Source organism: Phlebotomus papatasi, chromosome 1, assembly GCF_024763615.1.
Source record: "Phlebotomus papatasi isolate M1 chromosome 1, Ppap_2.1, whole genome shotgun sequence".
NCBI lineage: Eukaryota > Metazoa > Arthropoda > Insecta > Diptera > Psychodidae > Phlebotomus > Phlebotomus papatasi.
The window spans coordinates 41,190,024-41,207,233 of NC_077222.1; the positions used below are offsets into that span (position 1 = coordinate 41,190,024).

A 17,210-nucleotide genomic window follows, 5' to 3' on the forward strand; every position below is an offset into this window, starting at 1 on the left:
GCGTCGCCTATTAAAAAGCTATGGCGACAGGTGGTGAATTAATTTTAGAATATTACCACTTTCCGCCATGGCTAATTTTTACATAAAAATATATAAAATGAAATATTAACTAACTAAATACAAATTTTATGTATTCGCCGAATGTTATTAAATGTTCAATAGGCAAATAACTTATTCAAAAATTAAATTTTGTACGATAAAAGCTTCATAACACTTACTATATTTGGTAAGAAATATTTGATTCGATGCACTTGCTTAAATTATTCCTCTAAAAATACTGAAACATTTAAATTCAAAACAAAAAAATAGTGTTTTTCTACTCTATATGTAGCAGCAACAAAAATACAAGTAACTTTGCGGCTCATTTATTTCATAAATCGTGAAAAATAGCGATTTCAATATACGTGGCGAGAAGTGGGGCACTGGCGAGAAGTGGTGATTCTACCCTACAATAGGATTATTTGGAAATGGACCTAAAACTAACAATCTAAACTATTTTAAATGGGCAAAAGTAAAAAAAGAACCGCGAATTAGCATACTCCCAGGAGATTTCTTTCGGAGAAGTTACAGAGACGCCGTAAAATATGCAAAATATTTTTGGCGGGAATTTCTCGGGCTATTTTCAGCACAATCAGTCTATTTCAAATTTATCGCCTCAAAAAACTGAATACATTTAGGAGTATTTCAAAAATGATTTTACAAGTTAGCTCCTAGTGGTAGGCAAAGATGCATAGATATGTTTGTATAATCTCATTTATGCATAATCCCGGGACCCCCTGTATGTAGAAAAATTAAGAAAGAATCATCTAAAAAAGGGATGGTAAAGCGTCCTAGGCTTTGCGAAATGCTCGAACTCGTAACTTAAATGCTATTCCTCAAACGCAAATACTTTCGCATTATTTATCGTTTATCGGTTCTCAAACAATTTAATTTTAAACCGATTCATACATCACACAAAAGATCCCCCAAAATTGTTTTAAGAGTAATAGAATTGACTTTCGGACAGAAATTACTTATCGGCTCATAACCGGTTCACAACCGATTTGAACCGGTTTATAAATCACTGAAAATTTTGCCCATAATATCTGAAGTGTAATATAATTGAATATTGGTTAAAAATTAGTTATCGATTATGAACCGGTTCAAAACCGATTGACGATTGAAAAGATGACGTGAAAGTCTCTCAATCGTTTGAGAAGCGGTGTAGCACGCTTGATAGACAACAGACGGCGATGGGGATTCTTTGAATGTGACATCTTATGTAACTTTTTGGTAATCTAAACTAACCCCCATTTGTGTGTTTGTCCGTTGTTCTCTGCCTCATGTGGACCAAAGGACTCGGTGGTGGCAAGTTCACTTGCCACTGATGTGGCCCGTATTTGAGCAAGACGAGTTTAATTTTAAGCCTAGGTATGAATAATAATAACAGATAGAAATTGGCTCAAGCTTGTCAGCAATTCCAAGACCTTTACAACGAGCCCAAATATGACCCCATTCGGTTGACAAAAGCGCTTTAAAGAGCCTTTTCAACCTTTGATCTTGAAAAATCGGTATTATAAATGACTAAACGGTATTTTCTTATATGGGAGAAATGTTAGCTTGGGTAACTTCTATAAGATCGAAAATTGAAAAAAATCGCACGACTCATAATCTAAAAAAAAACAGCAATCTAAAACAGATGATTTTAGAGGGGAAGGGGAGGAATGACGGAAAAATTAGAACTATGTTAATGGTTCCCAGGGTCCGAAGGTCCCAAGTCTCTATCTTCAACCGATTGGCCTGTAGGCGTGATAACAGCCGGACACACAGACGCACCGACGGACAAACAAGGTGGCGTCAAAAAACTCGAAATTTCAGATTTCTAAAATTCTACCCAAATATGACCTCTTAAACGTTATTAAAAAAAATACAATTGTATTGACTTTTTCCTGAATCTTGATGTTTGAATTTTGAATTAAAGGTAATATTTGTAAAATAATATTTGTATCTGTATCTCAAAAGCATTTTTGACTGTTTTTCTTTGAAAAACCAATATGTAAAATTTGATTAACGTAAATATTTCGTATATTATTAACTATTTATTATTAAAAATATTATTAAAAGTATTGCAAGGTTCTGCTGAACAGTACCTTAGAATAGAAATATTAAAAATCTCACTTTATATTTTTTATTTACAGTATATTGATATAGATTACCATATCAGAGTCCTCTACATTACTCCAGCGAGATCAAATCTAATGTACTATAATTCTCTCACATTTTCCTTTCAAATACGAAATAGCATAAGAAAAACAATAAGGTGCTTTGTCAAATAAACACGATAGATCTTTTTTTCATTTGCACCTTCGCCTTTCCACCCACACTCACGGAATTTGCCTATATTTTCACAAAATTCATTCTCTATCCACCTTTTCCTTTTGGCCACATTACATGGTGTGAAAAACTATCTCGAATATAACAACTCTCTTCCCATTCATTTTTCTCTTCTACTTCATACCTTTTCAACCCAAAGACCATGCACTACGAAGTGAATTATTGTTTTGTACTTAGTATGGCATTATAACAAACGAATGCTTTTAATTTCATTTTTTCTTATTATTTTGCCGCAGTTTATAGAATAATTGTGTTGATTTTAATGCAAAAGTCAAGGTTTTCATACATTTTCTTCAATTCATTCACATGCAGGGCAGTTTACGAAATTTTTTCCTGATTTAAATATTTCACGTTCACACACTGCACTGTGAATATAAATGTCTCCCGTGTAATACAATTTCCTTGTGACTCTCCCTTACAATTTTTCATTTATTTGAAGTATTTCGAACCGGCACGTTTTTAATAATAGATAGTTAATTTTTTTTGCATTGAAATGGTCGTGGAAAAAAGATATTCTAATTTGTAGACCAAATGAATAAAAATCTCATGAAAAAAATGCAAATATACCAGGTGATCCGATTGAACTGCAGCCAACTTCAGATTACATGTAACAAATATTGAAAAATGTAGCTCAATTTGGACGATTTTAAATTTTAAAAAGATAAAGAGAGGGTCAAAATTAAAGCCGATGTATATCGGGATAATGTTGGAAAGATTTCAGAAACCATGGGTAAGTAAACATTTCGTTGAGAAGGAGTGAACGTTCCAAAGAAAACTCAGCACAATCATATTATTCGCGTGCCAACCAAGATTGTCTAAATAACAATGTCTCGCAGTGTACGGTTCATTCGACAATTGTTAGAACAGTAGACGGCCGAACCCACCAATCCTAATCCCAAACTATTATCCCTACATGGGTACTGAAGGCTACTTATATGGTGCTCTTGTTGGTTATCGTAATAATTAACCCCAGTAACTTCAGAGAGTGTACATTAGTTATCGTGAACAATTCCTGAAAAACTTCCAACTGGAGATTTAGCCCAATTCCCCAAGGTCTTAAAATCGTAAATAGAAACCAATTTTATTGATTTTTCAGAATCTAATACGTCATTTGTTTTCAAGAATCAAATTCTAATTAAAAATCCCTCAAAGAATCTTGATTGATAAGAAATTAAGGAAGATAAGCCATATAGCTAAGTGCTAGACACACTGACGACTTAAGCCGAGAGACGGCTTAACGTAATTATAATCAAAATAATGATTAGACTAAATTCCCAGTAGCTTTCCACTAAGTCTTTCTTGATTTAAGCCACAAATCTGTCTAGGGCATAAGGCCCCGAATAGTAGACTCAGGCTGATCCCTGAAAATGCTTAGTAAAAATAAGTAGTAAAGATTTAGCCCAAACTGTCATACACTGACGGCTTAGAATCATCGACTAGATATTCTTTATTACCAATTAATTTCCCATCAGTTTCCCAATTAGCAAGCCGTTTCTCGACATAAGCCGAGAGATGGGTTAGTCAGAAAGTGATCGAAGTGTGATCTACTCCATTATCTTGATTGTAATTGTCTTGTCGTCCCTCGACTTAAGTCGTAAGTGTGTCTAGCACTTTAATCTTACGTCTGGAACTCGTATTACGTTTATGAATGCACAATGTTTTTCAATGTTATAGAACGAAGATTCTCTGGACTTCTGAACATGGGGCAATTCGTAGAAGATTAGAACCAAATAGTATCAGAATATTGATGAGTTTAAGACAGCCATTAGTCGCGAATTGGCTCACATCCCAGTGATTTACGTTTGGTCAGTGTGCAGGTCATAGCCTGCACGAAAGATAATACTATTGAAATTTTCAAATGAATTTTAAAATCTTAAATATCTTCTGAATTTTAAAGAGAAAATGATTTTTAAGTAATACAAAATGCATCGTTTTCAAAAGCAATTCACTTGGCCCACTCTCTAAAAGGAAATTGATATTAATTTTGCTCCATTGTTCTGAAAAACATTTCTTTTTTTTTTATTAAAACATAATTCATTGATTTCCCTTCATCTAATATGAATATCTAAATATTGGGGATATCATTTGATCTTGTTTTCTGGTATTACGCTGTATAATTAATTCATAACAAACAAGAAGTAAGAGTTATTGGAAAAAAGATAGTGCTGATTGGGAAAAAATGCATGTCGAAATATTATTAATGCTCACGGATAGCTATTGAATATTAGATCATTTTCTTACATTTTGGACTTAACAATTGGTTAGATATATAGCAAAAAGATCACTGATAGCCTTGATGAGATAATATTTTGGCGCCAATACAATGCACAATATTCCGAAAGCGGAACTTTGCCATTATTAAAACCGCATATATAGTGAAGCCAAAGATATGGAATTTATTAAAAGGTAACCCAATTAATCAACACTTCAAAATCCAATAGTGAGAAAAAAAATATATCGTGGAAGTAAAGAAAAACGACATGTGCAACTAAATCACCTACATATTGCTCTCTTCTTTTGGAAGCCCCAATACCAGAATAAGAAAAAAAAGAAGAAATAAAAAACAAGAGAAAACCCTGACCTGTCTCAATAATCATACAAGAGATACACATTACCATCAGACACCTTCGCTTGCAGTGAAAATATATGGAAGAAAAACCACAATATACCCAGACAATCGGTATGGAAGGAGCAATCACGCAAGATATACCAAATCCCCTCCAAACAATTCCACCACAACACTTTTCCAATACCCTACCAAAGAAACTCTCCAAAGCACAGTGGCGGCTCAACGGTAGGGGAATTTCAAACAGACGAAGAGTGATCTTCATTATTGTAACTTGTTGAGAGTCTCAAACTGTGGAGATCTCTTTGGTGGATTGTTGATTTTTATTTTCTTCTTCTTCTCCTATTAACTCCTTCACGCGGCAGAGACCAAAAGTCTATGAGACAAACGATGGATTGCAACTTCCATCTCTCTTGGAAATTTCTGTTAACGGTTTAGTGAGTAGCAGCTGCAAAACGACCTTACAGACTTTCATTCTTTAATCCACATTGTCAGTTAACAAGATATTACCGTGGAAGACGCAGCGTTTCCGCAAATGCTTAAAATTTACGCGAGCACTCTACTAAATTGCAATCTTCTGTGATCTTGTGCTACTAACAACATACCACTGTGCAGATACCCCTATAGGGCTCATAGGGCTCAAGTCTAAATTTTTTTCATTAGAATCTCAGTGTGTGATAGTGTTTAACAGACTCAAAAGAACCTGCAGAAAGTTTACTGAAAATAAAATTTGCAGTTCTTAAACGCCAACAACAGCAAAAAATCCTAATTAAATGCCATGTGGTGAATTGAAGTCTTAAGTACTTAAGTAAAAAAAAACAACAGACAAAAACAATTTTAACCCCGTATTTAAGATCCCATTGTCAGTGGAATTGTGCATTTTTGTCTTTAAATTGTTACCACATTCAACACAGTTTTTCCTCTCGTGAACAATTTCTTACCACGAGATTCTGTGCATGTGAGAAAAAAGTGATTTTGAAAATGAATTTCTCAACAATTACACTTTACGTTTTCCTAGCCTTAGGTAAGTTTAACGAGGCTGAAGGTACTTACAAGAACAACAATAAAAAAGAGGTCTTTTTGTCTCTCAAAAAATATAATAAAAAAGCCAAGACATGTTCAATTAATGATCATTTCTCACACCCAAAATGAGGGGTTGTGCTTAGTTCCTTGTCATGATAAATTGCTCAGGTTTAGAGGCTACAATTATAATGATCATTTTAGAGTTAAAATAGCCTTAGGTGATCGATTAGTTATTTTATTATGGGGATGAAAATAGATGATAGGAACATTCGAGAGGAGATATTTGGCGTTGACATTCAACAATTGGAATGGAGATTATTGTCTCAAAGTATGCATCTCATGGTTCATTCTATCACCCCCCAATATTGCACTCTTAGTTGGGATGGTATTGTATAGACTAGTGTGCGTACAAACAAATCTCCTTGGTTTATAATGCTTCCTGAGCAGATGGGTATTGAGTTCCGTGCCAAACGGTGAGCCCCACGGATATACAACATAGGCAAATTACGTGCAACGCACAGTTCAACACAAGAGAACAATCTCACCCTCAATTTCCAGATTTTCAATGTGCCTTTTAGCCTGTCTCTCATCCAAAAGCCCACCCTTCTACTTCATACCCCCCTTTATCAACACTTTGGGTGTATATTGATTGTGTGTATCCGTCTGTTTATTTGTTTATTTCAAACATTTCTCTCGCAATGTCGAATGCACACGTATTTCGGATTTTTGCATGCAAATGATTGTTGGACAATGCATTATATTGTACTTAATTATAATTGAAAATTGTCACACACCACGAGAATTCATATAAACACAAGCTTGCCACAATATAAAATAACATAAATGAATCACCACCACCCTTTTTTTTCCTTTATGGAATGAGTGAGATTTTGTGTATCTATTGCACCTCAAATTGCAATTTAACACCCCCTCTATATACACAAATAATGTTGAATATTCCAGGGGTCACTTGGCATATAGGTGTTATATGAATAACTTTATCCACATTTAATCCACCTCACCTTGTTATTTTAAAATCTATCATTCTTTTATTGCTCGAACTCTGTAGATGTAGCCATAAATGTAATCCATAAATTCGTTATTTAGAAAATTTTATTCCAACAAACTGTCTCGCGAACACCAAATCCAAGGCGATATAAATTTTGAATTAAAAGTTCTAAAATTTTTGCTTATATCTGCTGAATTTCAAGAGATTATCGTGATTGCAGCAAACGTCAAAACCTCTACAATATTTCGTTTTACGTTTAAAAGTCTCTACATGTTGGAAGATATTTGTATCAAAAATGTTTGAATGCAATAACATGCGCTACTGTAGGGACAAATGTTAAAATTTCCATAAAAAATTGTCTTTTTTACGGAATTTTGACGTTTACTTCCTCAAAAAACAAGCATTTTGAAGTAAATCGCTTGCACATAAATTGTATCAAATTACGTCATTTTGACGCAAATTTCACACAAATTTCGAAGGTTTTTAGAAGACACAGTGGCTCACATAAATGTTCTCCAGAAAAACAGTTTTCACGACGTACGTAATCTTGCAACGGCGTAAAAGCCTGTATACAGATCCGAGAACTAGCCGAGACGCTAATCAAGGCCATCATAGTTTCCTGTTAATCATGGACAATATTTAGTCTGCAATAATTGTCTATTTGAAGCTCCAAGTATTTATAAACATTACAATGATTATATAAAATTAAAGCAATTTTCCACAAAGCCGGCTCACGGCTTAATCTGTACGTCGACCTGGGACCAAAGTACAGAATGAGTATTAAAGGAATTACGCTAAAATCGTTAATTTCATAATTCAATTTAGTCAAAGTGGTGTTTTAATTGAACTGTTTTATTCATAACTTAGCCTTTATTTTTCTCATAAATTCTATAAGGGAGTTCAAGTTCCAGACCGCTCCTTTGATCATAATCAGATCATTTTTGGTATCAGTCAGTGATGGAAAACTTAAATTGAACTTGCCCAATATATTTAGATTTTTGCCTATTCTCATTTAACTAAAAGAACTATAAAAATAACTAAATTTTTGGTTTAAATTTGTTCAGTATTGCATAAGTTTAGTCTCTCAACGCTAATCATTCCTTTTTAGAGCTTCCGGTCGATATCACAAAAGTCAAAATCCCGAAAGCCTGAGAGTTTAAATCCCGAATTGGTAATGCTCTGGACAGACTTATGCCCTAGACACACTTACGTCTTAAGCCGAAAGCCAGCTTAACGTAGTTGTAATCAAAATAATGATTTGACTAAATTCCCACCAGTTTCCCACTAAATAAGCCGTTTATCGGCTTAATCCGAGAGACGGATTAATCAGAAACTGATGAAAAATTAATCCGATCATTATCTTGATTATAATTACGACAAGCCGTCTCTCGGTTTTAGTGATAAGTGTGTCTAGGGCATTACGGTTTAAGACGAGAGACGGTTTAGTGGGAAATTTATGGAAATATAGTTTAATCACTATTTTGACTATAATTACGATAAGCCGTGACTCGGCTTAAGTCGTAAGTGTGTCTAGTGTACATAAAAGTGTTTCGAGAAATTTTTCCATACATTATCCTCCCGGAGGCTGCCAAAATCCCGAAAGCCAAAATCGCGAATGTTCAAAATCCTGAAAGGGATGAAATTATAGGGAGGATAATGTGTAGAATAATTTCCAAAGACACAGAAAATTTCACTTTTCTCTTTCCCTCCAGCAAACACAGGTGCAATCGTGGGAGTAGCTATATGACACTTTTAAGAATTCAGGGTTTTGGTCTATTCGGGATTTTGGCGTTCGGATGAAGGATTTAGACTTATCCTCCATGTGATTTCGACCCTCTCAGGATTTTGGTTTTGGGGTTGTGGTCCCTTTCGTCTCTTGACGTCCGGGTTTTTCTTTTCGATATTTAGGCTGACACCGCTGCCACCGCCCTTTTAGGCTTAACAATTTATTTTTCAACGAACAGTGATAACTAGCAAAATATAAAAAAAATAAAAACCGTGACAAGTCTTTTGTTTTGCGAAAAGTTTAATACCGTTTAATTGTGGAATTTGTGATGTGAGCAAAATACTTTACTTGACGGACCACAAATCAACTCTCCAAACAATGAAAGTGAAACCAAATTTGTAAGACATAAATTGAACTCTATTGGTTAGAGCATCTCTTAAAGTCTTTTTCACTTTGTCATCCCTTTTAGCCATCAAAATTTTCTCTTGCTCAAAATAAAACATTCCAAATCCATTTTACATAAAACACTTTCATCGAGTGGATTTTAATTTATTACTATATGGACAGTGTTACTATATGGACAGAATGCTGAAACTAAAAATATTGTTGAAATGGGAAATTTATTGTTATCGGGGTATTTAAAATTCTTCCGAATGTTTTAATCTGCAGTCAATGGGATTTTACAAAATAATTCTTCCAATCCGCACTTTACACCAAAATGCCCAAAATCAATTCATTGATGATTTCACTGGGATTTAATCAACGAAAAAAAGGTAATTGAGTGAACGGAGACAAATAAATCTTTTATTATGCATTACTACCACATCTTGAGGTCTTACGCTTGAAACAATCTTGGAAATCTAAATTTTTTCAAGGGGTTCCAAGAATTAGAGTTATTGATCTTATTATTGATTAGTTTTTTATCTCGTACTAGATGTTAATGTTATTATGGCAAGCTTTCCGTACCATTTTAGTATTTTTGTTAAATAAATTATGTGCGGTTGAATCGAATTCTGATATTCGATAAAACATATAAAACATAATTTGATTGGATAACTTTATTTTTTTTTTTAGATCTAATGAAATTAGAATAAATAAACATTTCAAAATTTCGGTTTAGGAATTTTATTATTATTGATTAGAGCTCATTTATTAAAAAAAAGACTTTATTTAAAAATGTTCTTCATTATCTGCATAAAGCTATAGAAACTTATAAAAAATAATGATAAATTTTGAGTTGAAATATCTGTGTTATATTACGGAATTACTTTATACATTAAAAAAACTGACTTTCTGATGCTGACATTATTTCCTTCCACTTGAATTTAGCAAATGCAATCTAAAAAACTAATTTCAATTTAAAATTTAGCCTAGAAATTTTTATGATATATTCACAAATCTTACTCGCAAAATCAAAAGCATCCATAAAGAGAATTACGACAGAATCTGATGGAATTTAATGAGACACTAAAATCCACAAAGCATTGTTGTAATTTTTAACATCCATTGCAAGTTGTAGTAATAAAAAAATTATTGCGGAAAATATTGAATTAACGGATTGGGACAATATATCTTTCTTTCCAAGAATTGCAAGAAAGACTAACACTTGTCTTGTATTGTGTTAATTTTCAAATTAGCTTTTGTTCCAATTACTTTTGAAGACAATCTCTCTCTGGCACGTGTGTCTTAATTCTGTATTTCAACCTAACACTTTTATCTCCCTCTCTATATTATCATTCTTCTTTTCCAATCACATTAATTTCACTGGGGTAATGAAAATGAAATTTGCATAGAAATTGTGTGACACTAAGACGAAATTTCTATGCAAGTCTCGACTTTATATCAGGCCCCTTTCTCGTTCAATTGAGCATCTCATTCTCCCAAAAATTCCCATCTTCAATGTCTAAACTCAATTATAGCAAAATGTAGGGTTGATTGAATCCTTTTGGACGTTTTGGAATATTTTTCAAAGTCTCATTTCAAAAAGAAAACCAAAAACCTGAAGATATTTAAAAATAATAAATAACTAAGGGCTCATTTCTTGGTGGCGAAATTTTAAATATTTTCTTAAGGGGTTATGTGGGTCACGCAGACAAAAAAAAAACAGTATAAATCTTTGACATTTTTTCCAACAGAATAAAAAAGAAATAAATCGAGTTCTTGAGCATAGAAAGGTGCAACATTTAAACCATATTTTCTGAAATTTTCATTTCAACATTTTTTTTTAAATTCAGTTGGGACCTGATTTTTGGAGACGGTTTTTGAAAAAAAAACCTACTTATCAGTGGACAAGGTTAGATAATTTTGAGATATTTTACAAGACGAAATGTGGTGTGAAATACCACGAAAATCGTTTTTTTTACTGCTCGAACTCAAAGAGAGAGCAGTTATATAATCGATTTTTTTTCAACTTCTCACTGTTCTGGAGCTTAAACGGTAAGAGATATCGACTTCCGGTCTTCGATGACCCCTCCTCAAATGACATTATCTCGTACTCAACCTCTTTACTTTCCCCCCTCCCCTTTCGTACGTTCCCTATCCCTCAAATTTGTTATGTGTTCTGCCAAGAATCCAAATTTCATTAAAAAAAAATTGAACCGTTCAAGTACGATTTTAACTCTAACTTGAAATATTTAGTTTTTTGACGTTTGATAAACATACTGTGAGCGGAGGCAGCCAAAATCCCAAAAGCCAAAATCTCGAAAGCCAAAATCCCGAATGTTCAAAGTCCTGAAAGGGATGAAATTATACGAAGGATAATGTAGTGTAGAATAATTTTCAAAAACACAGAAAATTTCCCTGTGAATACAGCAAGCGCTGGTTCAATTGTGGGAGTAGCTATGATACTTCTAAGAATTCGAAATTTTGGCTCATTCGGGATTTTGGCTTTCGGTATTTTGGCGTTCGGGATTTTGACCGGGACCCACTCTGAGGAATCTTATCTCCCAAAAAATATGTTTTTCAAAAAAGATCTCCGAAAATCAGGTGAAAATCTAGTGGCTGAATTTGTAAGATTTTTAAATGAAAATTTTAGAAAATATAGTTTAAATGTTGTACTATTATATGCTTAGGAACGTAACTTTAAATAAAAAATAATTATGTTGAAAAAAAAAAGAGAAAATTGATGTTTTCCAATCCTTTTGAGCAAGTAACCCCTTAAAACAAATTAGGTTTTTGGGTCAATTTTGAATCTAAAAAAAAAATAACTTCTAAATAAATTAAATTCATTTGTCTTAGGAATTCATCCATGGACAAAATCCATTTAGTTTTTTCAGCATACCATCCGAGACACTTCTCACATTTTCGTCAAGTATTACAATTTTCTTGTTCATCATATTCAATAAAACACTTTAAAATTCATTAATTTATAGGGCATGTTGTAAAGTGGGTTGTTGGCAGAAAGGAGTGAATCGACCCTATTGTGTACATTAAGTAGTGAGAAGGAAAATTGGTGACACTATAACACATTGTATGGTATCTTCATAAGTTCCTTGCGAAGATTCTTCTGTACTACTATGGTCTACCATTCTCACTGTGTTAAATTTGAATTGAAAATTTTCCGAATGTTGACAAGAAAATCCACTTGCCTGATTGATTTTTCTCTAACCATCCTGTATCTCTATATAATGTATACATTGGTTACTCTCTGAAATTTTATTATTCTAATATGGTGTTTCTGAGCATTTCTTTGGAGCATTTTCGCAATTTTCTATAATGGCCACTTTTTCCGCTTGAGTGTCTCTTGGCCCCAAAAGGCATTCTATATACACATTTCTCAACAGAAAGATCCATTTTTGGGGGCTTGTCAATGTTGCTATTTAGGATTCAACTATATTGCTTAAACCTAAATATAGAGCAATATGATCTCTTGATTTTTCGATAACATCTTCATACTATAATATCCAATCCTACGGGCTGCTTAGAATTTTGCATAATTAAAATGAATGATGTTTTTTTTTGTTTTTGATTTTTTTTCTGAATTTAGAGACCAAGTTGTTTAGATCGACTAGATGCATCAAATGACCCCTCCCTCATGTAGAGAAAACTGAGTTAGTAGTAAACATGGGGTAGTTGTATACACTGGATTTTGTTTTCACTAATTAATTAGGCAGGGATCCTTAAAGTATCTATAAATTCATGTAGGTCTCGTTCTCTGAATTTAACATCTACTTAACAGAAATCGCAGTGTTTATAGCTGATCCATGTTCACTAATATCCCAGTTTTCCCTAAATTACTATTCTTTAGAGATTATTTTTTTGTATTTAGATTTTGTATTTTGTAAATCCAGGGGCACAAAGCCGATTAATTTAAGCAAATGGTTTGAAAAATAGGCCCTCTAAAGTGGTTAAACTTTGACCTTAGAAAATTCGATATCAAAATGTTTTTCAAACATAGATGTCTAAGGACGAAATATTCATCTTCACTACCCCCAAAAAATATATTCGAAAATAAAAATAAAATCTAGGAGCCACTTTCCAAATAAGCTAAAAAACGTGGTTTTGGAGGGAAAGGAAAGAAGATTGTCCTAGATAATGTTAACTTATGTGGAGGTCGTGAAAGGCTGGAAGTCGATATCTCTAACTGTTTGACCTCTAGCCATGTCATAAATTAAAAAAAAAGTGAAGTTACTAACAGGAAGGTGTCAAAGTCCCCCGCACTTACTATATATTTTAATTGCTAGTCCAATGCCTTAAATGTCCAAAAAAGAACCATGGGTCAAATCCATTAGGAACATAGAAAAAAATTGAGTTGTCCGAAACTTGAGTCGTCCGAAGGTACCGTGCTTTCCTGTATTATCACTTTTTATCATCATTTTTTTTGTTTAGTAAACAATGTATGAAAACATTTTATATCTCTTTTTTATACTCATATAGAATAAAATTTAATAATATACCTTCTTCTTTTTAAATCGATCCGTCAAGCAGTTTGTTTTATCACCGATGCAAACCTGTAAGAGTGTTTTCAACAAAAACGTTTTTGAAATGAGCGCGTTCAAAGTAAACTTCTCTGAAATCTAAAAGTTACTTTATTTGTTTTACTTCTGATCAAATTATTCAGAATTGATAATTAAAGTAACTTTCTACTATTTCCTTTATGAGATCGATCGTAATAAGACGGCGACAGCCGCACATTCAACCATTGAGTACAAATAAATTGAAATTGATTTTTTTTTACCAATCCTTTGCCTGATCTCTAGAGTATCCGCGAAAATGATCGTAATAGTCCAAGGAGTTTATAAATAAAAATCAGTGTTCAGTAATTCCCTATGTTCGGTGGTGCCCCACTCTTCCCAAAACATTAAAAAAATATTAAATAATTTAACCGACCGACCGACTTGAGGAACCGGCAATTTTAGAACACTTTACGTTAGTTTTTCAAAAGACATTACCTGAATGTCTAACACTTTTTACCAATGATAGACCCCTAAGTGATCAATTGAATGGCACGTGTTGAAAATTTACCAGTAAAACCAATTTAATTGGAAACTAAACTCAATATACAGTATAATGCATTGGAAGAAGTGTAGAGAAAGAAAATGTGTGTGTTCTATGAAACGGAAATTAAATTAAAATATGCAGAAACCAAGTGAAATGTTTGCGAAACAACATTATCTTCTCATCTTCCTCTTTCTTCGGAGAGTTCTTCTCATTTCGAAAAAGAAAAAAAAAATGAATCTACTGAGACTGTAATCACATGAAATAAAATCTGCATATAAACCTTTGAAAAAAATTTCTTTCCCACTTTTGTATTCATTTTCATTAGTCACTCTGTTTAGGTCTTCATTATACCCATTAATTGACTTTCTTTACTACAATTCGTGTGCTATAGAAAATGTTACATAAAAGTTATGGAAAAAGGTGTTTAGGCATAAGAAGGTGTAAAAAGAATAGACATCTCCATCCCCGTCAATATGCATAATTTCCGTGTTAATTTGTTGAAAGAACAATTAACAACGCATCATAAATTTCTTGTAACCTAAGTGCCATCACCTTAACTTTAAAATACACTTGATGTACTAAATAGAATTAAATAACTCTATGCACAAGCCTCCTCTCGAACTCATTGAAAACTATGTATATTGCCTCCAAGATACACCTTCACTAGACGTCCACCTTCGTTTTCCTCAACGAGCTTCTCTCTTTCTCGTGCATTGTAATTTTTTTTTGCCTTTTCATCTTGATCGATTGCATTCCACTACACTCTGTTTGGCTTCTTTTATATATAGTAAAAGACACACTACACCAAAGTGAATCAGATGCATTTGAAATTCAATGGGGCAAAAATAAAATGTTAGGTGATATTTAAAATCAATGATTAAAATATGCAAGAAATATCAATGTTAATTGAGTTGATATTTTAAATGACACTTTTTTAGCCTTTCTGAAACAACGGCAATATATACACTACTTTTTTTTATCACACCTAACATTTCTATAAACTGTTTTTGTATTATACACAAAACAAAAGAGAATTTAATCTTTGCAGTTTGACTCTAAAACTATCAATATGGTACTTATGAGGAGTATGGAGATTTTCCAGGTGAAAGTGTAATGTAAGCGAGTAAAATTCATAGGGGAGACCGGGGTAGAAATAGCCAGGGGTAGAAATAGACAGTGCAATTTTCTAGTCTATCTTAAACAGAATGTTATGAAAACTATTGCTAAATCAATTTAGACGCCTATTCCTATATTCTCTAAAATATTTATCAGCTTAGGTCTCCTATATTTCAATTTATAAGCATTTTTATAAAATCGACCTAAAACTGTAATTTTGTTGCGTATATTTTTGCCTTGGCAATTGAACATCTGAATTGTTAAATTATATATTGAGGCATTATCTTGTTCCTGGTTCATTAGGGGTAATTATCAGATATTTTTGACTTTGAGGATCCAAACCTCCTTTTATATGTATAATTATTATCACTTAAACAGTCCTCGGGGAAGATATAGCCAGACTTTCGGGGCAGATGTAGCATGTCACACTGGCAATACCAATATGGGGAATAATAGAGGGCACCTCTAATTACTAGTGGTGAAAAACAGGTTGTCAAAACGATTGGAGGTGTTTTTTACTGTGAGCTTCGTGATTGGAAATTTATTAAAAAGTGACTCAGTAAGTACTATTTTAAAAGATTTTTACTTCTTTTAGGTTTTTGTAATTGTCCAATAATATAATTTATGCATGTACGTACATTTGTATGAAAAGTGTTTACAGTATTTTTGTGTTGTAACCTAACCTCACTTTATGGGTAGTGCAAAAATTATAAACAAAAAATTTGCAAAATTAAGAAAAGAAAACTGTTTCGGTCGTGGGTGTTTTTTTATTCTATTGCCGTTGATTTCTATTCCAGTCAAAAATGAGAACCTACACAAGAAAAACCGACCGAGCCGTAATTTTGGAGGAAAAAATGAGAGATGCAATCGAAGACATCCGGAAGGGGAAGAAAAGTATCCGGCAAGCCTCGAAGTACTACGGAATCAATAGATCCACCATATCTCTTCGAACCCTATCATGTTCAACCCTTGGACATTAGTGTCTTTGGTTCGTTTAAGACACGATGCAAGAATCTCTTCAATGGGTGGATGAGTGCCAATCCGGGCAAAAGGATCACCATACATAACATTGTCCGAGTGTCGTCAGATGCTATAAAAAGCGCTTTCAGCAAGAAAAACATCTGTTCCGGATTTATTAAAAGTGGAATTTATCCCTTTGATCGCTCCTCGCTATACCAAGAGTACAATTTATTGAGCCAGAATGAGAGTACAATTATGTCCAGAGTCTTCTTCATCAACAACTTCACTCTCAGTCCTTCACTCAGACTCTTGCGCAAGTCTAGAGGACATACGTCCAATCTCTAAACCATTAACCAGTGTGGGGAAAAGGGGACAAAAGTCCACTATTATAACCGGCAGTCCAGAAAAGAGAAGGAAGGAGGAACTTCAGAAAAAGAAGGAGGACCTTCAGAAGAAGAAGGAGGAACTCCAGAAGAAGAAGGAAGATCACCAGAAAATGCAGATAAAGGAAGAAAAGGAAAAGAAAAAACCTCAGAATAAAAACCCGAAAAGGAAAGTTAAAGTGGACAAGGAGAATCTCCCTACCATTCCTATCATTAAAAAAGAAAAGGAATAAATGGAATTAAAGAGGAAACTTGATTATCATTTGTTGTTTATTTATCCTATTTATTTTTTTTCATTTTTCGCAATTTACCGCTAAATAATTTTTAGGTGAGAAAGTTCATAAAATCTTATTCACCACTCCTTCTAGTGTTACCATATGTCAGCAAAGTGGTGAAATGAATTTCCTTTGCGAATTTTGCAATCAATTGTGACTCGATTACAAAATGATGTGGAATAGTTATTTCAAATAATTTCTTACAAATTTAAGTGATTCGCGCAACATTAGTGAGTTTCCGAGTATCAAGCGGAATAGTATTTGGTACATCCAATGTAAATGTAGTGTTGAAAAAATTCGTGGCTACATTTGCCCCGAAATTGGCTATATGTTCCCCGAA

At 33.4% G+C, this 17,210-nt stretch overlaps 2 protein-coding genes across 3 annotated transcripts in view; one reads left to right on the forward strand and one right to left on the reverse strand.

The window, feature by feature from the left end:
• Positions 1-17,210, reverse strand: part of LOC129799737 (uncharacterized) — a 154,942-nt gene that overhangs the window by 104,111 nt on the left and 33,621 nt on the right. The gene's annotated exons all lie outside the window — the stretch shown is intronic.
• LOC129799741 (uncharacterized) overlaps positions 4,387-17,210 on the forward strand; it is a 43,483-nt gene continuing 30,659 nt past the window's right edge. The window contains exon 1 of the mRNA XM_055843919.1: positions 4,387-5,963. Coding sequence (XP_055699894.1) covers positions 5,921-5,963 — 43 coding nt within the window. The 5' untranslated portion in view covers positions 4,387-5,920. The remainder of the gene's footprint in view (positions 5,964-17,210) is intronic.